Genomic DNA, 23,868 nt, shown 5'->3' with positions numbered 1-23,868 from the left:
TCCTTCTCGAATATTATATGTAATTTTTAAAAATAATACAGACAATTTTTTTAATATAAAGAGATATACATTTTAAATAAGTAATTAAGGAGTTTAATTAAGATTTTTTTTATCTGTGTTAAGAATTAATGAAATTTAGACAAAATTATAATAACGCGAGACCATTAGTGTTGTGTAAAAGGGCACCTACTTTACATCTTCTACAACACAGGTGTCAAACTCAGTTCCAAAAGGGCCGCAGCTCTGCACAGTTTAGTTGCAACCCTAATTAAACACACCTGATCAAACTAATTGAGTCCTTCAGGCTTGTTTGAAACCTACAGGTAAGTGTGTTGGAGCAGGGTTGGAACTAAACTGTGCAGGGCTTCGGCCCTCCAGGAATTGAGTTTGACACCCCTGCTCTACAAGATATAAGATACGATTTTTGGTGTCTCCAGGATTCCAATGTTTAAAGTTTCAGCTCAAAATTCAGCTCAGATTATTTATTATAGCCCCCAGAATCTGACCATTTTGGTGTCTGAATTTATAATCAGATAATCAGTTAAGATAAAATAATGTATAAACTATATTACATATTGTTTCAATGATTAACTATAGTAATTTATTTTAATGTGACACAATATTGTTTGTTTGATTTTTTTTTGTTGCTTTTTTGACAACAAAGCGATTTTAAGCAAGTATGATAATATTAAGATCCTGAATTAGTTTATCACACTTAGACGGTCTATTATGTTTTCTTCCAGTCGCAACCCCATCTCATACAATAGACAATTTAGCCTACCCAATTCACCTGTACCGCATGTCTTTGGACTATGGGGGAAACCGGAGCACCAAGGAGAACATGCAAACTTCACACAGAAACGCCAACTGACCCAGCCGAGGTTTGAACCTGCGACCCAGTGACCTTCTAGCTGAGGCGACAGCACTACCTACTGCACTGAATTTTAAATTTATTTTCTATTAAGTGATGAAGCAAATCTTGTATGATTTTCTATATGTGCAGCGTTAGATTTTAACCACAGAGTTTGTAAAAATTAACTTTAAAAGCGAATAGGCGGTCTTGAATATTACAGGTGGCATTTTAAAATATGGACTGCTGTATTTTTAATAATGAAATAACGTGAAATGTTTTCACAGAATAAATTTGACCTGTTATAGCTTGAAAATAAATGCAAGTTTTAAAAATGTAATGCACTAAAAAGCATAAGAAATGCAATAAACTGTGCTGTACAATGCATCATAATGCTATTAATACATGTACAGCTTGTGCCATTTAATAATTCATTAATATACATTTATAATATTTACAAGAGTGTGCAATTTAATGCATCATTGCAAAATTAGATAGAATAAATCACGTCAAAGACTCAGAAGAAGTGATGTTATTTATTGCAACAATTAGAATGGTGCTTGATCTCCAGTACTAATTCTCGGCCAAATAAGAGCAAATAAATCAAAAAGACAAATGATACAAAAGAAACTCCCTCCTCATGGCCTCAACATGATGTCAAGTACAGATTAAGAGTCTGGAATTAAAGCCTAAACTAGTCTAAGCATGAGCAAGAGGTGGACACGAGCCATGTAAAGCCAGAATCTGTACAGCAGACGGTCAGACATGAACAGTACCACAAGCCCAGTTCGAGCCCAAAAAGATGATGTTATCCATCATAACCACGGAATGCTCATTTATTTATTTATATTACAGGGAATGTGCATGTGCTCTGGAATACGATGAAGAAAAGAGAGAACTTCTAAAGCAACCGCATGTTGATTCAGTGTCATGATTGTAAAATAGTCGCCAATTCCTCCTCTAGATTTGACACAAATCTTCATTCTAATTATCCCTAGAAAAAAAACTATTGTAATAAAAAATAAAGAAGAATTGCAGTAAATGTCTGCATTGGTGTTTTGAAGAGGGATGTTTGTGTGCTTCAGATCTCAATTGCATATGTTAAAACGAAAATAAATGCAGTGATCCCCTAAAACACACACCACCTGACCATAAAAAAAGCAAAACAATTATAAAAAAAATGAAAAACAGAGAGAGAGAGAGAGACAGAAAAAGGCTAAAGAAAGAGGAAGAAAAGCTGCACAAAAAGGGTAAAAAAGCAAAATAAATATGCACAAAAAAGAGGGAAAAGCTGAAAAAAAAACGAGGGGAAAAAAGCAAAAAAAAAATACTTAAGAAAAAAAAAAAGAAAATGGGGGAAAAACTGGGGGCTGGGAGCAAAAAAAAAAAAATTATTAAGCTTTGCAAAAAACAAAACTTAAATAAAAAAATTACGGGGAAAAACACCAAAAAAATTTAAGAAAAAAAAAAAAAAAAAAAAAGAGTAAAGAAAACGCAAAAAAAAAACAAACAAAAAAAAAACGGGAAAGCAAAAAAAAAAAAAAAAAAAATCTAGGGAAAAAGAAAGAAAAAAAAAAAAGGGGGGGGGGGCAAAAAACTAAACGTAAGAAAAAAAGGGGAAAAAATCATTAGAAAAAATATATAAATAAAAAGCAAAAAAAAAAAAAAAAAAACGAGGTAAAGAAAAAAATTCTTAGGAAAAAAACAGAAAAAGGGGAAAAAGCTTAACAAAAAAAGCAAAAAAATAAAAAATAAAATCTTAGGGGGAAAAAAAGAAAAAGGGAAAAAATAAGCACAAAACAAATCTAAAGGCTAAAGATAAAGCAAAAAAAGAGGGGAAAAAAAGCAAAAAGACATGCACAAAAAAGGAAAGAAAGTTGGGGGGGACGCAAAATCAGCATAAAACAAAAGCATGACTTGCTTCCTCATGTTGGCCGTTCACATGTTATTTTGTTTATTATGGCTGCAAGACATCAAAACGAACATATGAAAACACGTCAACGGTTGGCATTGGTTTTCAAGTGCTAATGTTTGAATGGAGAGAGCGTTCAGCCTGCTGTAGCCGCTGTGATTGGCTACTCGGAGAGTTGACCTGTTGGCATGGACTTGTACAGTGTAGTTTAAGCTGGTCGGTCAGTCAGGTTGGACACTGCATGGGAGGGGGTGGGGGTTCACACAGCGGCTCTTTATCCGGCGATCTCGGTGGCTGTGGTGACCAGTTTACTGCCATCCCATACGGTTTTGAACTGTTCAGGGACTGGGATCTCAGTCTGGAGAGAAACAGAAGCATGAGCAATTATATACGGTCACAGTATTTAGTGCAATATCATACTTTTTCACACATTATGGTTCATTAAAAAAAGCTTGAGTTGACCTCGGATTAATTTGAGAAACAATTAAATATCGGTTAAAACTGGTTTCACTTGTATATAATAAAATTAAGTAAATTAAATATATATGCTAATATAATATGTATTACAATATGCATGTTAATTGTGATTAATCGCATCCAAAATAACAAAATTATATGCATTTTTTATTATGTATACGTGTATTTGTAACAGATATTTAAACATATAACATGTGTATATGATACAAGTTATATATTTTGTGTTATTTATTTATTTTGGGGTTTTTATATATATATATATTTTTAAGTATTTTAGTTTTTTTATTTATATTTAGATAAAACGTGTATATAAAAATTTTACGTCTAAATATAAATTAAAAAACAACAAATAAATACCTAAAAATAAATAAAATATGTAAATGAATACTCTAAAAATAAATAAATAAACAATATATAATTTGTGTTATATACACATTTAATGTCTAAATAAATATATTCTTTTAAATAATTTACTAAAATAAATACTAAAAACTAAAAACCTAATTTATAAATATGTACCCAAAATTAATAAACAACAAAAAAAAAACTATAAAAAATACAATTTGTATCATACACACATTATCTAAACATTAAATAAATATAAAAAATATATAAAAATGAACACATAAAAATACCTAAAAAATTTAAATAAATAAATGAAATATATAAATACCCCAAAATAAATAAATAAACATTTAAAATATATAATTTGTATCATATACACATTTTATATCTAAATACAAATAAATAACTAAAAGAAATGTAATAAATAACAAAAATAAATACCTAAAATAATAACAATAAAAATAAATACAAACATAAATGCCCATTATTAAAAAATGTAATATAATTTGTGTCATATATACATTTTATATCTTAATAAAAACAAAAAGAAAAATAACAAAAAAACTTTTTTTTTTAAAACAAACAATATAAACACCAAAAAAAAAAAAAAAAAAAACTATAAAAGTATAATTTGTACCATACACACATTTTATCTAAATATTTTTTAAAAATTATAAATAACAAAAATACCTTAAAAAAAAAAAAAAAAAAAAAAATTATATATATATATATATATATATATATATATATATATATATATATATATATATATATATATATATATATATATATATATATATATATATATATATATATATAAACATAATTTGTATCATATAAAAATTTTATATCTGAATATAAATAAATAAGAAATGTAAATAGTAAATGTAAATAACAAAAATAAATACCTAAAATGATTTAAAAGATACAAATAAAATATAAATACTCCTGATTAAATGTGTTGGTGGTCCTCTATGAACATGGTTGAGAAGCACCGATATAGTTTATACAAAATGCTTGAAATATCACACAATCTCAGTACGCCACCCAGCTGAGCACCACTCATAAATGAATTATTGCATCACTTACGAATTCTCCATCTTTGTTGGGCACCAGAACGTTCATCTCGGAGCTCTTGGCGCTGACGATTTCACACGACAGGGAGTCTTTGCTCAGGTACACGTGGCAGCCATCGGTCTTGTTGATGGAGATGGTTGGCACTTTACCAATAACCTGGACATTGAGAGAACAACAAACCACTCAGAATGAAGAGCACATGCAAAACAGACTGGACTAATACTTGGAACAATATCTGGGGAATTAAAGCAATTATAATCAATACATTTAGAAGTCATTAAGTAGCCCCAAAAACAAAAAATAATATTTAAAAGCAATTAAAAAATTTAGAAGTCACAAAATTACGTTTTTTTTAAAAATATTTTTATTTTTTTGTTTAAACATATCGAATAACATAATTTTCAAACTAGGCTTCATGGAAATGTTTGTATAAAATGAAATGTAGAAAATAAATAAAATAATTCATAAAAAATGTAATTATTAAAATTAAAATATGCAATTAAACTAATTTATCAAACCTTTATTACTTAAAAAAAAAAAAAAAAAAGACAAACAAAGACAAACAAAAAACATTATTCATTTTATACAAACACTTTCATGGAGCCTAGTTTGAAACCACAAATTTTTTTGGTTTGTCTTTTATTCTATTTTTATTTTTAAAGTAATAAAGGTTTGATTAATTGGTTAATTAATTAATTATTTAATTTATTTTCTACATTTTTCATTAATTTTATAAAATTCATAAATAATTTCAATTAAATTAATCAAGTCTTATTACTTTAAAAATAAAAATAAAATAAAGACAAATAAAAAACAGTGGTTTTCAAACTAGGCTCCACGGAAGTGTTTGTGTAAAATAAATGAAAAATGTAGAAAACAAATTAAATAATTCATAAATAATTTGATTTATAAAATAAACTTAAAAATAAAATTTAATTCAAAGAGATCAAACCTTATTTTTTAAGATAAAAAAAAACATATAAAAGACTCAAATCTAGATTAAAATTGTGGAATTATAATATAATTCTCTAATATTTGATTACAATAAATGTATAAATTTGTTTAATACAAATATATTTCTTTAAATAAAAAATTAATGCATAAATCAATACTGTAATAAATACAAGTAGGGTGAAAAATACTTAAAATAGAAACTACATATTTTCTAAATAATATTTCATACTCATTGCTTGTTTTCCCACAGTATAAGCCATAAAAGAAAATATATAAACTATATTTAAAAAATTCTAATTAAAAATAATAAAACATAATTCCCTTATATATTATATGATGTGAGCCCTTGCACAAGGTGGTCATTTTGGGGCATATTTGGTCAAATTGTTAGCAGGATTCTGAATATTATAGGTGACACATCACTGCCATGTTTCAAGTTTTAATCCTTTTTAAAGGTCTAATCCCATATTTAAATGATAAAAAAATACTTCCAAGCCCTATTTTCAGATCCACTACTCTCCTCTACTATAGTTGTACACGAATGCAAAGTGTCAATAATACACACCTGGATTTTAACATCTCTGCAGTTGATCACCTCAACAATTCCCACAACATCATCAAAGACGAGCCCCATCTTCTTGCAGTTATCTGCACAGAAACAGCGCCGTTACGCTGCAGCCCAGTAGAGAAACAGTGGATTACTGCTGCTGGTGTGTAGTCTTACCTAGAGTGATGGAGTTGATCTTCCCCTTCACCTGTAAAGTGCTGTTGTTGCACTTAAAGCCATAAACCACCTGTTTCAGCTCCGTGTCGCTGATCACCAGATTCTGGGCGCCTTCTTGATTTTCCTGGAGGTGAAGACGACACACACAGCTTTATCTTTGTTTCCTATAGTGCATATTGTATGGCCGTACACCCAAAGTGCTTCATAGGAGGAGTGGAGAGACCGTGATTGAGCCCATTGGGTGGATTGGGATGATTAGGATGCCATGATGGGTAAGGGTCGATGGAGGGAAATTGGCTAGGACACCGGGATTACACATCAACTCTTTAAGTGAAGATTTTTAATGACACAAGAAAGTCAGGACCTCGACTTAATGTCGCATCCGAAAGACTGAGCTAACTGACAGTGTAGTGTCCCCTTCCCTATACTGGGGCATTAGGACTCACACAGACCACAGGTTGAGCGCCCCCTGCTGGCCTCAATAACACAACTTCCAACAGCAAGCTGGTTTTTCCCCAAGTGTTTCTTTTGTAAATAAATTGTATATACTTTTGTGTGCAGAGTATGCAAGCTTTAAGACTGTTCTATTACCTTATTAACGGACCATCATGTTGCTTAAAAACGTCCCCTGTCAATCACATAATCCAAATTTCTTTTATATTTCAACTCCTATCAAAAATTGTAAGAAAAGCAAACACTATGGAAGTTAGTGGTTACAAGTTTCCAGCTTTCTTTAAAATAATTTATTTTGTGTTTAACTGGAGAAAAAAGAAATTCAAAGGTTTTGAAACAACTTGAGAGCGAGTAGATTCAAGTGCAACGTACAGTGTATAATGGGTAATATTAGCTGTTACATACTCACAAATCTGCACATCCATGTGACTTTGGATTGCACATTTCAACATACTATGATTTGGGATAGAGCTCAAGATCTTTGCCCGAACCCGAAGGGACTTGATGGGTTTGGGCTTAATTTCGATCAATTTAGATAGGGTCGGGCGGGGCTTGGGTAGTAATTGAACAGTCATGTGATGCATTTCGATTAGTGCAAGATTGGATTTTACTGTGGTAACAAACATCCTTGCAAAAGGTGAAATGAATGATGACGGAGAAGCCAAAAAGAGCAAATTTCAGGCTAGCCGCTAGTTCAAAAAGAATGGTCATTCTAGCCGTCAATGTATTTCGGCGGTCACTCATACACTGCGTAATACGGTGGAGCGCTAAACAGCAATGTACAGCAAGCTGACAGGGAAAATGATGAGTTTACTCGCTGCTGTCATGGAAAATGAAATGGATGTTCTTGGCTGGTGGCAGATAAACAAACAGTCCTACCCAAAACTTGCTAAATTAGCCAGATCAGTAGTGCATCCCGGCCAGTAGCAGCAGCAGCGAAAGGGTGCCATAGATACACTAGATATCACATAGGGACCCTGAGCATGCATCAATAGCGCCGCCATATTTGTACAGTGCTCCCAGGATAAGTGTCATTCAACCGCACTAGTCAAGACAGTGTTATTACATGAAGATGCTGGACTTTAGCGATGTCTACGGGTGTAGTAACGAGCAAACAAAGAAAACAAAACACAAAGGCAGAACATTTCATAGGTAATATTTCGTTATTAATGTTTTTAAATGTTATGAAGGTTTGTGCTAAACAGGTAACGTTGTTGATGATAATACAATCACTTACTGCATTCACCATAAGGCAAAGTAGCACCAATTCACACTAAACACTCGGCTTAATGTTTTGTTGAATAAAATCAGCGGATAATGCAAAATAAATATGACAACGAGATGCTGCGGTGCCAGAAACTTGTATTATTGTCTGCTAATGAAGGAGTCGTTCATAACGGAGATTCATTCACAAACAAATCGCTCCCTCCGTCAGTATGAGAGCTGAAAGCAGGAGAGGAGCTGTGTTTCAGGACATAATTAGATCAAATGTAACAGTGAGGGTGGAAAGTACATTTCCATACACAAAAACACAAGCTTTTTGTCGGCAATGCCCATGCAATCACTGATCCATCAATGTAGAAAAGTGATGTAAAATTATAATTTTCATAATTAAAAAAAAATTGCATATTAATTCGGGAAAACTCCCGATCATAGATATAGGTGTATATGTGTATATCTCTGGCTCTGGATGACCACAGTCCTTCATTACAGCTTGGTCCCGCATTCATTTCAAAGGAGCGCTACTCTGTACTAAAACGGTGGTTCTAATGATGCATTCCTTCTAATAGACAACAATAGGCCAGGCGACATCTGATGTATACATCTATGAAAGGGTGTTCAGTGCTGCTGGACCACGCTAAAGCCATTTACAGTGGATTCAATAATGCTCCTCCACAAAAACATGTTTACAAAGCCTAATCTTGGTGAGTAAAGGGTTTTTAAATTATAACTAAATATTATTTAAACCATAATCATAATGTAGACTGAGTATATAGTCTAATGTTGGCATTATTCTTTTATTATTAAGCTTCACCATCGCCCTAATGCCAGATTGTATCTATTGTATGTATTTAGGCCTGTTTAGAGTGCTGAGATGTTACGATGTTACAGAGGACTTATTTTATTTCCTTGTTAAAACTCCCTAAGTGGCCTATAGCATATGTTTGTTATGAATAAATAATGTAAAAACGCATATAAACGACTCTTTCTTGAAAAAAGGCAAAAGAGCTGTGTGCATGTGCACATTTGAATAATGTCTGGCTGTAAACGGCTTCGGGCTTTTAAAAGTCAATCAAAATGTACTTGTCGGGCTCGGGGCAAACTTCTATGGCCCTATAACAGATATAATTTGGGACACATCCAACCACGAATTGCCACTCTGACGATCCAATATATTTGTATATACAAACATATATCGTGTTCAATGGGGAGAAAAAGTTAGTGTTTATACCCAGACATTTAAAAAGAACATATTTTAGAGTAATAATCACAATACAGTGATATTTTTATCCAAGGTTATGATACGGTCAGAACCTTAAACCAGCCCATGCCTACTTTTGGCTATTTTGAGTGTGAATAACCATTCAGAACGGATAGTATGAGTATTGAAATGCAGCATTAGTCCAGGTTTGTTTATGCTAGCGAAGTTCAAGACATATTTTAGTAGTATTATTTGTAAGCACTTATAAACTCAGCTGAGCTGGAAAGAATGTTTCTAAATGGCATTTTTAAAACGTCTGAGAGCCGATTATAGTCTGATTTAGCTCACTCACCACTTTCCATTTCTTGCCGTCCAGCTCCAGCACTGGGGGCAGGGAGCGGGCCGGGCTGGCGGTGGCTGTGGGCCGTGGAGTGAAGGGTTTAGGACCGGACACTGAAGGCCCTGTCTGACCTCTGAGCCCAGGATTCTTATGGGTCTTCTGGTCATCAGACACATGCTTCAGGCCTGCAGGAGAGTTAAAAGGCACAGAGGAAAATTAAACACTAAACCCAAATCTGCATTATATTATATGCAGGCACAGAGCGGGGACAATAGAATGAAAAATGTACTTTATCAATTTTTATTATCATAAAAATAAATTATGAAAAATGATTTAAGATCTAAATAAAATAAATTATTATTATTATTTTTCATTAGGCAATTATAACAGCTCTGTAACCTTATCTATTTAATAAAGATAACAGTAATGCTAATTTTAATTTATAATAATAATAAATTATAATTTATTTTAATTTACAGATTATACATTTATTTATAAATAAACACAACGAATAGATAATGAAATTCATTGCCAACACTTTTAGTAATTGTTTTTTATTGATTTTTAATCGATTGCAGCCCTAAAAACTACTACTACTACTACTGACGACAACTACTAATACTAACAAGGATTACTACTACTACTGACGACTACTACTACTGAATACAACAACTACTATTACTACTTACAACGACTACCACTACGACAACTACTACTACTATTAACGACGACAACTACTACTACCACCACCGACGACTACTACTACTACTTACAACTACTACTACTGACGACTATTAAGTTACCACTAGTTATTAACTATTATTAAATTTAATATTATTATTAATAATAATAATAATAATAATAATAATAAAATTGTTGCACCGGTTATTGCTGTTATTATAAGTTGTAATAGTAATGAAGAAACAAATTGATAAATGCATAAATATAGAAAAAGTATATTAATTCATTTTATTACTGCTCTTAGCATTTTAATTTAAAAAATAAAATAAAACCTGTTATAATGGCAGTCATTAATTTGTATCACTGTTATTAATTTTGCATAATAATAATGTCAAGACTGCATTATTTGACACCAAGCCCAATTGCTTATTTAACCATGAGTACTTCAGTGACCTTTTCATATTTACTGTTGCTTTCATTACAGCACATTAAGCAGAACCAACAGCCTCATTTCCAATCAGCCAAAAGCACCGATCAAAGCTTCAGTAATCAAACCTCAATCACTCTAAAAGCAATAAAAGTGGCACTGAAAGCTCTTTGCGGCATCAAAAGCTTTTGTCCTACTACGCACGAAGTCAAAATTACTTGCCCTTCTGTGAATTTTTTTTTATCAATTATTTCCCAAATTATGTTTAACAGCAAAGAATTTTTCACAGTATTTCCTATAATATTTTTTCCTCTGGAGAAAGTCTTATTTGGTTTATTTCGGCTAGAATAAAAGCAGTTTTTAATTTTTTTAAATCGTTTTAAGGTCAATATTTTTAGCCATCTTAAGCTGTATTTGTTTCGATAGTCTACAGAACAAACCATCGTTACACAGGAACTTCCCTAATTACCCTAGCCCGCTTACCTAAATAAGCCTTTAAGTGTCACTTTAAGCTGAATACTAGTATCTTTAAAAATATCTTGTCAAATATTTACTGTCATCATGGCAACGATAAAATAAATCAGTTATTAAAAATAAGTTATTAAAACTATCCTGTTTAGGAATGTGTTAAAACAATCTGCTCTCTGTTAAACAGAAATTGGGGAAACATATACAGGGAGGGGCTAAAATTTTGGGGGACTAATAATTCAGACTTCAACTGTATATCTAGCTGTAATACCTTTAGTGATGTCAGATCCTTTGTTGATGGAGGCAAAGAGAGCATTTCGATTGGTCGGTTCGGAGTCTCCACCTGATGACTTGTTTAGGTCCATTGGGGGTGGAGGAGGTCCTGGAGGAGGCGGTGCTGGGGCTCCTCCTCCAGCAGCAGCAGCTACGGGACCCTAAAAAACAAAAACAATTCAATATGTAGGATTAAAAATATATAGAGAATAAATTGTATGAACACAATATGAATTTTATATGTACACTGTGTATATACAGTTGAAGTCAGAATTATTATTCCTCCTAAATTATTAGCCCCTGCAAACCTTTTTCCCAATTTCTGTTTAACGGAGAGAAGATTTTCAACACATTTATAAACATAATAGCATGATAAACATTAATAACTCATTTCCAATGACTTCAACTGTTCAACTTCTAATAACTGTTCAACAGTTTTAATGTATATCTGTGTAGCAAAAAAACTGAACATGAATGGGACTCACAGTCTTGCTCCAGCTCAGTCCAGTGGTGTGGTGCTGCTTGATGTAGGCTTGCAGCTCGGTCCAAATGGTCACATAAGCATTGACCCATTCCACATGAGTCTTATCCCTAAAAACAAGACAATAAAGCAGATAGGGAAAGGATTAATAAACCGCTTTGCTGGTGTACAGAAACACTGTGTTCAGATAACAGACACGTACTTCTCCTTGTAATCCTTGAGCACACGGTTTGTGTAAAACATGGCTGCGTCCTGCATCTCCTTCACATAGGGGCCAGGCTTTGGGGCCTAAAACATCGAAAAGATTCCATAAACCTTTTTCAGACTGAAACAAAACTCATGCAGCAAGAAAACCAAAGACTTGAAAGTATTTAATAAACTTCAGCCAAGTTTAATCAGACCACCTTTTAGAGCTTTACAATCAAACTATTTCCAGATAATCTGAAAAAAAAAATTCAGTGTGTAGTGTGAACAGAACAAAATTGAACTACTAGTAATTGACGTTTCTATAGAATTGCTTCTATAATGAGTCAGACCCCCTAGTTTTTCAAAATTGCTAAATCCAACACAAAAATCAACAAAGAGTCACAAGTTTTTGCGATCCTGGAAAATTCTCAATTAAGCGCAAAAAAAAAAAAAAAAAAAAAAAAAAAAAAAAAAGCAAATAATCTCATAAAACATCAAATTCCAAACCATATAATAAAATGATATGTTTTAGTTTGCAATTTAATGTTTTTCGTAACTTATAGACGTGGCAAACACAGTGCACGTGATGTATTGGACTGTCTCTCGAATAATGAATAGGCATAGTAGAACAGTTTCTCAAGCAGTTTGTGATGCATTTTGGAAACAGAAGATGAGCCCCTGGTCTAATGCGCCACCTGGCTTGAGAAACCCGCTCTCAAAGACTTACTTTTAGTCTTTATTTGGGTATCACACACATTCTAAATGCCCTCGGCGGAATTCAAATGAGCAATTTTAATCTAGATTAATTCCAAGATTACCGTGAGATTAATCTAGATTTTAAAAAATGAATCTATGCCCACCTACAATTATAACATTAGTTTTTAATATCCTCTTGCATATCAATTATCACGTTGTTCAAAATCACACAGCCATACTGTATATAAATTTCAGCCTCTAATTGCTGAGAGCCATTGACTTGCATTTTATAAATTTAATTTTAATGACTAAAAACTAAGATAAAATTTAAAAAAGGTACATTTTAAACATTTGAGCTAATGGTCAGTTTAACCCAGAGAGTATTGAATGCTGTTAAAGCAAGAAACTTTCTTGCTAGTGTAAAAGTCCCATTATCGTTTCATTTTTAAACAGAGCCCCAGACTGTCCGGTCTTACCATGGCAACCCAGCCGAGAGCAGGAACACTTTCGCTGACGGCAGAGAGGTGGTTAAAGAAAGGAGAGGAGCGGTTCTTCTCTCGAAACGCCTGAACATCCTGGATGGCTTTAGACACGGGGGCCAGCAGAGCATTCAGAACAGGCTGCACACACAACAGACAGAGACGGAGGGAGGAAAATATCATTAAATGATTTATTCAAACTTGTATATTCCAACAGAATATGTTTGATAGTAAGAGCAGTAATTACATTTAGGTGGGTCTTCATTATAGAGTAGATACAAATGAGTCGACCTAGAATTTGATATCTAGTATAGACAGTTTGATCATGCCTGGTCTCAAAATTATAATTTTATAAGCGTCTTTCATTTATTTTGAGGTTAATTTCATGTAATTTTGCTTGTTGAGCATAACAAACATTCAAACTAAAATAAAATACCAACCTAAACATTTCTAATCGTACTTTACACCTTATCTAACTATGCAGCACAATGCAGCTTAATCACACTCACATCAGAGGGTTTCTGAGAGCAGGAAGCAGTGGCCAGCAGCTGTCGTTGACTGGTAAAGGCCTGCTTCATCATCTCAGCCTATAACACAGAAGCAATGACTCTGAGTGCACTCGTTATCAATGCAAACCAGTGATCAGAAACAATAATCACACCGCATTACATACATGCTTCAGGACGTCACCCCCTATCTTCTGACTGAGGGTAAAGTACTGAGCCAAAGGACCAGAGATCAGGCCGTCATAGGCTTCAACGTACACTCCCACGGCTAAAGAGAAGAGGAAAAAAAAAAGAGCAGTTGCATTATCATGACCATTCAATATTGGAAACATCTGACATTGCAATGTTTAGTTTTTCTGCGATATGAATATAATTGCACCAGATTAACTTAATAGCTCTATTCGGAAAGATTTCATTCATGTAGATAGTTTGGGATGATCAAGTCTTCTTTGCAGTGCATCTGCATAAACTATAAAAATTTACAAGCATATACAAAAGATCAGAGATAAAAGTGAAATATACAGTGCTTTATGGCAGGTGTTTTCAAAATAAGGTCCGCGGACCCCTGGTGGGACCTAAGAGAGTGCTAGGGAGTCCGCGAAAAACTTGGCAGAAAAAAAAAAAAGATTTACGAAATATTTTTTTTCCAATCCTAAAATTATTTATGACTCTAAATTATTAATCTATATATAGTTTTATGATTTATACAAGTGGATACTTAATTTGTATGTGTTTATCTCAAAATCCTTTGAGCTCTTTAAGGTTTTGCATAGAGAATGGGGCAATTACCGAATGGAGCAATTAACGGCTATAAGTGCAGGACAGATGATGGAAAGATTTTTAGAGAATCCCGATAGACCCCAGTGTGTTCTTTGTCAAGAGATTCTCTCCAACAAATGCATGAAACCATCTAAGCTCAAGCGCCATCAGCAGAAACATCCCAATGAGGCAGAAAAATCGATTGACTATTTCAAACATCAGGGGTTGTGTTTGGCCCGGCAGGCTAGTATTTTTCGGCAGCAAGCATTAATCCCTGAGAGGTGTTTAAAAGCATCATATTTGGCATCACTCCACACTGCGCGTGCTAAGAAGCCGCACACAGTTGGCGAAGCATTGTTATTACCAGCTACCAAAGACATCGTCAAAAGAGTTATTTGGAGAGGAAGTGGCACGAAAGGCACGGTAAGCAGACACAGAAGTTCGATGTAAATATTTTGCAGTTTTCCATAAATACAAGACAGGGGGAAAAAAAAAAACATACAGAAACTACAAATGTTACAAAATGTCCAGGTTTAACTTTTCATCAATCAGTGCCTTTTCTAGAAAACCTATCATGTTCAGTTAATGTAAATATTTTGTTGTTGTTTTTGCTTTTTTTTTAATAAAATATAAAATATCTGACAATCATTTTTGGCTATAGTGAGTTGCCAACTAATAATATAATTAGTTTTAAAAACAATACCATTTTGAATGCCTGTGAAATATGAACTATAATGTCTTTACGTTATACAGATTTTTTGTTTACATATTTATACTTGAAATACACTAATGCCTTTAAACTTTAGGCAAAAGAATCATCATATTTGGGGGCCCCAGAGATTAAAAAGTTTGAAAACCCCTGCTTTATGGCATGTATTCTGGAGAGTTTAATTCAGGTACATAAATAGAACTAAACAAAATAACATGGTCATCTTTGTTTAAACAGTTTGAAAATAATAATATCTTTATGTTGTAATATTTAATAAATAATCCAATCCTGCGATTAGAGCATTCAGACATTGCCATATCGATGGCTCAAACGATGTATTGTGCAGCCGTAATCATAACACAAAAACAACACACTCAGAAACAAGCACTCAAAATGTCACAATGGTAGAGTTTCACTATGATTGCAAAAGTGGCTGTTGAGGTAACTTGAGGTCCTGATATTGTCTAAGTGAAACTGAAGAATCAACTGGTGTGGCATCATTTCCTAGAAATCCAGGACAAAACCAAATAGTTGATTTTGGGAGTTTAAAATGGCTTGAAACTTGACAAATTTTCTAGAAAAGCTAATTATGGAAGTTAAACACTTCTCTAACTCCTATTGGTCCTAAGGGGATTAGATAATAAGTGGGTGCGACTCAGTGGCCCTGCCTACTTTAACCTGATAATCTATTTATGTACTCAGTTCTGACTCTCACACTGTAAAAAATATACAACAAAGTAAAATCACAACAAATTTAAGTGCTGGGCAAACTTAAATGCATTAATCACATCCAAAATAAAAGTTTGGTGTGACAAATTAAGTGTGCATATGGTGTATATTTATTAAATGTATATATAAACACCATGTTTCCTCTACCATATTTGGGGGCGCCCCGCCCTCCCAACGGCTTCCCCCGCCCCCCTTAAAGTCAAGTTAATTGTATTTTATTTATAGCGCCAGAAAACAACTTTTTTTAATAAACAAGCTAAATAGCCATATTGAATATCTTCTTTACACAACAGCATGTGATGTCTATAAGGCTTATCTGTAGAAGTCTAAGCTGAACAAAAGTAGACTATTAATTAATATAACTAATTAAGTTCTCTTTGAATGTAGGTTTTTTTTTAGCAAAGCCACAAACTAAAAACGTACAGCACATCCACCTCCAGTTGCCTGCAATATTGGAGTTTGAGAGAGACAATTTTAAACAGCAAAATTTAAGACTCAGTTTTAGGGTTGTAACAATATACCGGTATGACGGTTTACCACGATTTGAACGTGCACGATTATCATACCTTGAACAATTGCATATCAACGGTTTTAACCCTTAAAGACCGAGACAGCCGCCCGCGGCTAAAAATAAGTATAGCTCTTAAATGTTTAATAACTTTTGATCCGCTGATCCGATTCATACAATTCAAAGATTGGCATAAAGAAGAGAATCTCAGAAGCTCTGGAATTAGTGCGGTTACGTCATCAACATTTGACAACGCTGATTTGACAAAGAAACGCTCGTCACTGTGTCTCCGGACATATCAGACATGATACATTGATGCATTGTCCCTCCTCCATGCCCAGATTGGTTCAAACTCGCTATATCACAACCAATAAGCATAGGTTTCGCTTTTGTTTGTGGACCAAGCTTCTTGAACAACACGGAATGAGAGATAGGCATACATTTATGCGCGGCTAAATAAAACGCCAAAAAAAAAGTTTTGCATGAAATAATTCTCATACTAAGTACTTTTGCATGCACAGCAGCACAGAAACATGACAAAACAGTGACACAGCAAAGACGAACTGCTGCTCTTGCTGTTTTCAAAAGACGCAAATGAAGGTGAAGCTGTTTGTCTGCATTGCAGACAACCATTTCCAAATCCATATCCACAGACAACCATATCCATGCTGGCACATAAAACTTAAGGATGTTCCATATTGAATCTAGTTTCGTTATGTAACTATTTATAGTATAGTAAATATTTATATCTATTTTTTACTGAGGATTTGCACCATGTTTATTTGGACTTTATTTGGACTTTGACACATTATTTATTATTTTCTTATTTTTATTTGTTTATTGTAAGTGGTGTTGTTTATAGTAACTAAAAATATATTATTTGGAAAAAGTCAAATTTGCTTCACTGTTCTATTATTTTGTAACATTTGTAACATACCGTATACCGCAAAACCGTCAAACCGTGGTATTGTTTTAGACGATTATCATACCGTGAAAAATTCATACCGTTACAACCCTACTCAGTTTGTAAGCGCCACTGATTATTGTCAGTCAGATGTGGTTGTTATTACCTCCAGATCCAGCAGCAGGGCCGCCTCCACTGCCAGAACTGGACATGGACTCCAGACGGCCCACAGCCACCTCCAGACGCTGCACTAGACCCGCCAGATCTGCCATGCCTGAGCAGAAAGAGATGGTTAGAAATGAATCATTGGAAATATACTGATTGTTATTATTGGTTTATCCTAAAATGGGGATTGTTAAACGTAGTTTATTCAGATTTTCTTTTTTACTACTACTATTTACTGTGTTTACGCATGTACAGTTTCACAGAACGACAGACAGGACAGAATTTATGCAAACTTCAGAAACGCTTTGGCAATACATTTGTACTATATATATATATATATATATATATATATATATATATATATATATATATATATATATATATATATATATATATATATATATATATATATATATATATACACATATATATATATATAAATATATATATACATATATATATATATATATATATAAATATATATATACACATATATATATATATATATATATATATATATATATATATATATATATATAAATATATATATACACATATATATATATATATATAAATATATATATATATATATAAATATATATATATATATATATATATATATATATATATATATATATATATATATATATATATATATATATATATATATATATATATATATATATATATATGTATATATAAAAAAAAAAATATATATATATATATATATATATATATATATATATATATATATATATATATATATATATATATATATATATATAATAAATATATATATATATATAAAAAAAATATTATATATATATTTATAGTGCAGCCATAATTCAAAACATTTCCAGCTCATCCATTATAAGTTATAACTTCAGCAAAAAGATCAACAGCATCAAAAAAGTACAACACAAAAAAGGAAATGTGACCAGAGCTTATAAAGAGAATGCAGTACGCGTCTTAACATGTCTCACAAAAATGCTGAAGGAAAAAAAAATGCAATTGGTGAAAAGTTAAACATAAAGCTATGGCTAAACTCTTAATATATACACAATAATCAGGAAGTAGATGTTGTTTGCCTTCTTTGGGCAACTTTCAAAGGGCGAGTCCCTCTTTTACTGCCCCTTCACATAAACACACAGTCACAGGTAACATTACGTAACAGAAACCTGATTCATGAATCTGGCTCACTGACTCGCTCCCTCAATGACTCTTCAGGGAGATAATGCACAGGTATCCATATGAGCCCATAATCACCTGCTACTAATGAGAGCTTGCACCAATTCCTGAGAGAAAACTCCAAGTATTTGTAACTTACAAATTTCCAGAGACTGCATTATAACTGTACAACTAAATGATTAAGACTGTAGTTTATGATGAGTGTTTGAAATACTACTAGCATCAAACTCTTGTGTATAGTTCAGATTTACTACCTCTTCATTATGTTGGGGGCTTTTTTTGCCCCATTGACTTCCATTATAGCAACATTTTTTAATGTCATGGCAAAGCCAAAGTCATGTTGGGATGAGGTACAATTTGTAATTTTTACTGTTGATCATTAGTTGGCAGCATTAACTCTTTAGATACCCCGTGCAAAAATGTTTCTGACTTTTAAATGGAGTTCTATTGAGTAAAACTGCAGATTATAGTGTGCGTGCATATATACACTCATGTTCTACACTGTAAAAAGTGAAAACATTATTACTTTGACTTGTTATAATTAAATGAATTAAGTTTGACAAACGTAATTTACAACAGTTTTCAGTATTAAACTTAGTTGTTTTAGGTGTAACAAGTTTTAGTAATTTATTTATAACAGAGGTGCCCAAACTTGGTCCTGGAGGGCAGGTGTCCTGCAGAATTTAGTTCCAACCCTAAACAGACACACCTGAACCAGCTAATCAAGCTCTTTCTAGATATGCTAGAAACTCCTGGCAGGTGTGTTGAAGCAAGTTGGAGCTAAACTATGCAGGACACCGGCGCTCCAGGACAGAGTTTGGGCACCCCTGATTTATGGCAAGTAAACGTATTAATAGCAAACAATGTACTTGCCACAAAACAAAATTATTATTATTATTATTATTATTATTATTATTATTATATTAACATGGGAAGAAAATTATTTGTACTGTATGAGGTTTTTATTATTGTTCTCTTAAATAAATATTTAAAATTTTAATATTTAATTTCTGAAAACTGTCAAATTAAGTCAAACTTAATTAATTTAATTGTAACAAGTCAAATTAATTTAAGTTTTCACTTTTTAAAGTGTAAGAGATCATGTGCTTGTGGTTTTTTGTCAGACATATCAAGATAAGTGTGCAAAGGTCTCCCTCTCAGACACACACACTATAATCTTTATAACAAAGAAATCAAGCTATTTTTTGGCACTGAAACTGATGATCACCCCCAGTAAAAAAAAATTGCACATTTCCAACAGGGAAAACTTACAATCATGAATGCATGATTATATGGTGTCATGGCTTTGCAATCCAAAACTGTTACTATAAATGGAGACCAATGGGGCAAAAACAGCCACCAACATATTGAAAGGGGATTCAATTTGCCCAGAGTGCCCTTAGTTTGCAGAAACAAAGTAACTAGTGGCCAAATTAAGACTCAAAATCACCTCAGAGTGGATGAAAACATCCCCAACAGCACACAAGGATGAAATTGATAAAGTAAATAAAGTAATTTCATATTGATTATTAAAACAAGAACCGATTCCTCTGTGGGCACAAGTGGCTATGGATTGCACAATATTGGACAAAGGGCTGAACAATACTGGAAAAAAAAAAAACGGACATCGCAATGTTTTGCTTTTCTGCGATATATTGCGATATTAATAAAAATTCCACAACATGACTTGAGCAACTATTTGGAAAGAATGCATAGTTTTACATTGGTTGGGATGATTTTGTAGGGGAGCACATCTGCATAAAATATACGAAATTATCAAAAAATAGGCAAAATAAAATAAACAAATTTAAGCACAGATGAAAATGGAAATAAATAAATAAATAAATAGATTTTAATAAATAAATTTTTAAATAAATAATTTTTTTTATATATTTTTAAGTCTTAACAGTAATAATGTACAGACATTCAATAACCAAATGCAAAAATAACACCTATATAGATATAAATATAAAAAATCCCAACTTGATATTGCAATGTGTGAATCTGCAGTGGTCACATTGCAGAATCTACAATATCAATGCTGAAACGATAAATTGTGCAGCCTGACTGAGGCTGGAGTGAGCAAAACACTTGATTACACAGGACAAAATATACATAATAAATTACAGATGCAAATTCGCTGTTGAAGAAATAAAAACACATGAGCGAATCATACAAACAGTCAGCAGAATCTCAACTTTGGCCAAACGTAATAAAGATAGCAGCTCTGGCAGAAGTGCACACGCAGGCTGAAGTCAAACTAGAGTCAAATTTGTTCTTTCGCCATTTTTTCTTTCTCCCATATTGTAAGAAAATATATACACATTCAAATTAGTTTAGTCAAATTGCCTTGTGTTTTAGACTGGATCCTGGTGTTCTCAAGAGGCAATAATTATTCTGAAACAGCCATCTAGCCATCTCAACATTATAATTATTATTATTATTATTATTATTATTATTATTATTATTATAAGAGTTACTAAAGCTATCACCCATTTAGAAAGAAAAAAATCTAACTAAATAATCAATTTGGGTTGCCTTTAAATTTATTATTAAAATGTATTTTTCTGGGTTGCTTGTTATTAATTGAAGCCTGTTCCTTCCTCAGATCTTAAAAAAAAAATAGGTAACTTTTAACATTTCTGCCAAACTTTAAATCTTTTTGAGGGTCTAATTGTTTCTACTGATGCATAAGTTCATGTCTATTTTAGAATAGCAACACAAACTTAGTTAAAAAAAAATCAGATTCGCAAGATATACTGCACTGAAGAGGACAAAACTAGTGATTTCTAAAGGTTTATACAGTGCTCAGCATACACAAGTACACCCTTTACATATCTATCTGTTGAATTCATATTATAAATAGGAAGCTTTACAATATTATATCTGTGCATATACATTAGATCAGTCAGTACTGAAGCCAAATTTGAAGCTAATTTAAAACTCTATACCCAAATTTATGTTATGAAAATATTAAATACAAATTTTAAAAAAAGAGTTTGGATTCTAAGATTTTTAAACGTATTATTGCTCGTGATTGGAAAAATGTAAATGAACCTAGAATTGAAAAGCGGATTAAAGACATGGAGTCAAGTTTGTCAATGGAAAAGATCTCATACATCGTCAAAAAGAAACAAAAAGTGTTTGAAGATATCTGGAGACCTTTTAATAACTTCCTGAAATTCCTTGATTCCTGAAAAGGGAGAATATGGTGTAAAAAGTTGGCTGTGTCTTCATGATTATTATTCTGGAAATGTGTAATCTGTTGTGATATGCAAATAGAAAAAAGTAATAAATATATGTCACAAAAAAAAAAAATGTTTAAAAGAGGAAAAAAAAAATCATGCAGCAAAAAATTTAAACACTTAATTTTGCAGTTGATAATTATATATATATATATATATATATATATATATATATATATATATATATATATATATATATATATATAGCTTGAATTTAATTGTATTGACTTTCAATTTCTAAATATGTTTGGTGACTAAAATATTATTTGAATAAATATATCTATAATTCTGTTTTGTTTAAATGCACCAAAATATATCACCTATATTCACTGAGAAATGGATAAAAATATTAATTTTTCTCAAAAATGCAAGAAATAAAGCTGCAGTTCAGAGAAAAAACGGCCACAACTTTGACTTGAACTTCACTAGGCATTAAGCATTAAGACAAACTTAGAAAGATAGTTGGCCCAAATATTCTGCAATCCTTGACTCTCCCTTCATTTAATAAAAACCTGTTTGAGTTCAGTTTAACACAAAGGAACACAAAGAAAAAAAAAACTGCCATTAACTTCAATATTATTTCATGTTCAAGGGCTGCTTTTTTTTAGTTTACAACATTTTTCAAAATACCTGACTTTGTGTTCAACAGAAGGACTTGAGATTGATCAAAAGGTGAAGGAATTTACATGTGTGGGTGAACTAACCCTTGAAGGCAATAGTTTGCTTTAGTTTAGTACAGCAGCTCTGCAATACACACCTGCACTAAATTGTATAGGCAACACCCTAAAGATACACAGATCACGATAAAACTACAGTATATTGAGGCGACATTCAAACCTCAAGTATATTGCAGCAAGCTGTGCTTCTGGACACAAAACAGGTCATTTATGCTTCAAAACTAGGCCAGATCACATCCATTCTCGGCATAGCGCAGGATGAGCTGTGCCACATTCATTAAAATAAAAAACACGCGACACAATACACGCTCACTGTGTTTCTTGACAGGAAATCAAGCCATTAATTGGATTGCAATAGGATACGAGGCAGGAGGCAAGCCAAGAGATGTGATGTGATGTGATTTGACTGAATAATCAGGCCGGCCGGGGCCACACTCGCGAGCTCGTTCACACAATAAAGAGCGACTGTTTATAGAAAATAACCTGAAAACGGAAGCAATATATCGAACACGACGAGCTTGTGTTTGGATTTCCTGCACTTGACGCCCGCCCCACTTCCTACATTCGCAGTCTATGCGATTTTAAGCGTTCATTCGAGTCGGATCTTCTGAGTGAATCGGTTTCTCATTGAATCAGTTTCAAGTCTAATCAACTCAGGAACGAAAACCAACAATAATGAATATGCTAGGTTTTAATCTCTTGCTAAAATATATGATAATTAAACATTTATGGGTTAAATATATAAACGCAGACGCTAAAAGAAAAATGAAAATTATGTAACGTTAAAGCCGCCAAAGAATCGTTTAACATTTCGAAGTGTTCAAAGGAACCGATTCGCAGAAGAGACTTCCCATCACAACCGCTGAGCTCTGCAAGATCAGGAACTTTTCCAACCGACGCGTTTCAGTGCTGATATGAAATGTACACATATGCACAGATATATAATAAACATACAAAGCATAATGCCACTGTATGTAATATGCACGTATTACAGCTATATTGCGAGCGATGCCCGTTTCAGTTGTCATGATTTGCGCAGATTTCCGCCGGCAAGTCGTTCCTCACAGATATCTAATCCTGTAAACAATGCATTCCGCGTGCTTTGCTTACCGTCGCCGTGTGAATAATGTTCCGGTGGTCCTGCTTTAGTTGGGATGTTGTATGGGTGTGTTTCGGCTCTCCGTCTGCGTTCTCTTCCTGTATGAGCGTGTTGAAGTTCCCAGCTGTCACTGC

The 23,868-nt window shown here is 32.8% G+C and overlaps 2 protein-coding genes across 2 annotated transcripts in view; both read right to left on the bottom strand.

Moving 5' to 3' along the window:
* Positions 1-2,780: 2,780 nt before the first annotated feature.
* cap1 (CAP, adenylate cyclase-associated protein 1 (yeast)) lies at positions 2,781-23,793 on the bottom strand (the record flags this gene model as incomplete). The annotated part of the gene is given in 13 exon segments (NM_199909.2): positions 2,781-3,120; positions 4,674-4,817; positions 6,181-6,263; positions 6,340-6,463; positions 9,567-9,739; positions 11,402-11,564; positions 11,889-11,994; positions 12,087-12,172; positions 13,243-13,386; positions 13,755-13,832; positions 13,919-14,019; positions 17,527-17,634; positions 23,746-23,793. Coding segments are annotated over 12 exon segments (1,392 nt in total). The 3' UTR covers positions 2,781-3,036.
* wasf2 (WASP family member 2) overlaps positions 19,698-23,868 on the bottom strand; it is a gene marked incomplete in the record, with an annotated part of 185,745 nt that continues 181,574 nt past the window's right edge. The window contains 2 exon segments of the mRNA NM_001328190.1: positions 19,698-19,727; positions 21,826-21,850.

The sequence above is a fragment of the Danio rerio genome, chromosome 19 (genome assembly GCF_052040795.2).
Source record: "Danio rerio strain M-AB ecotype USA chromosome 19, GRCz13ab, whole genome shotgun sequence".
NCBI lineage: Eukaryota > Metazoa > Chordata > Actinopteri > Cypriniformes > Danionidae > Danio > Danio rerio.
This window is presented reverse-complemented; position numbering and strand designations above follow the sequence as displayed.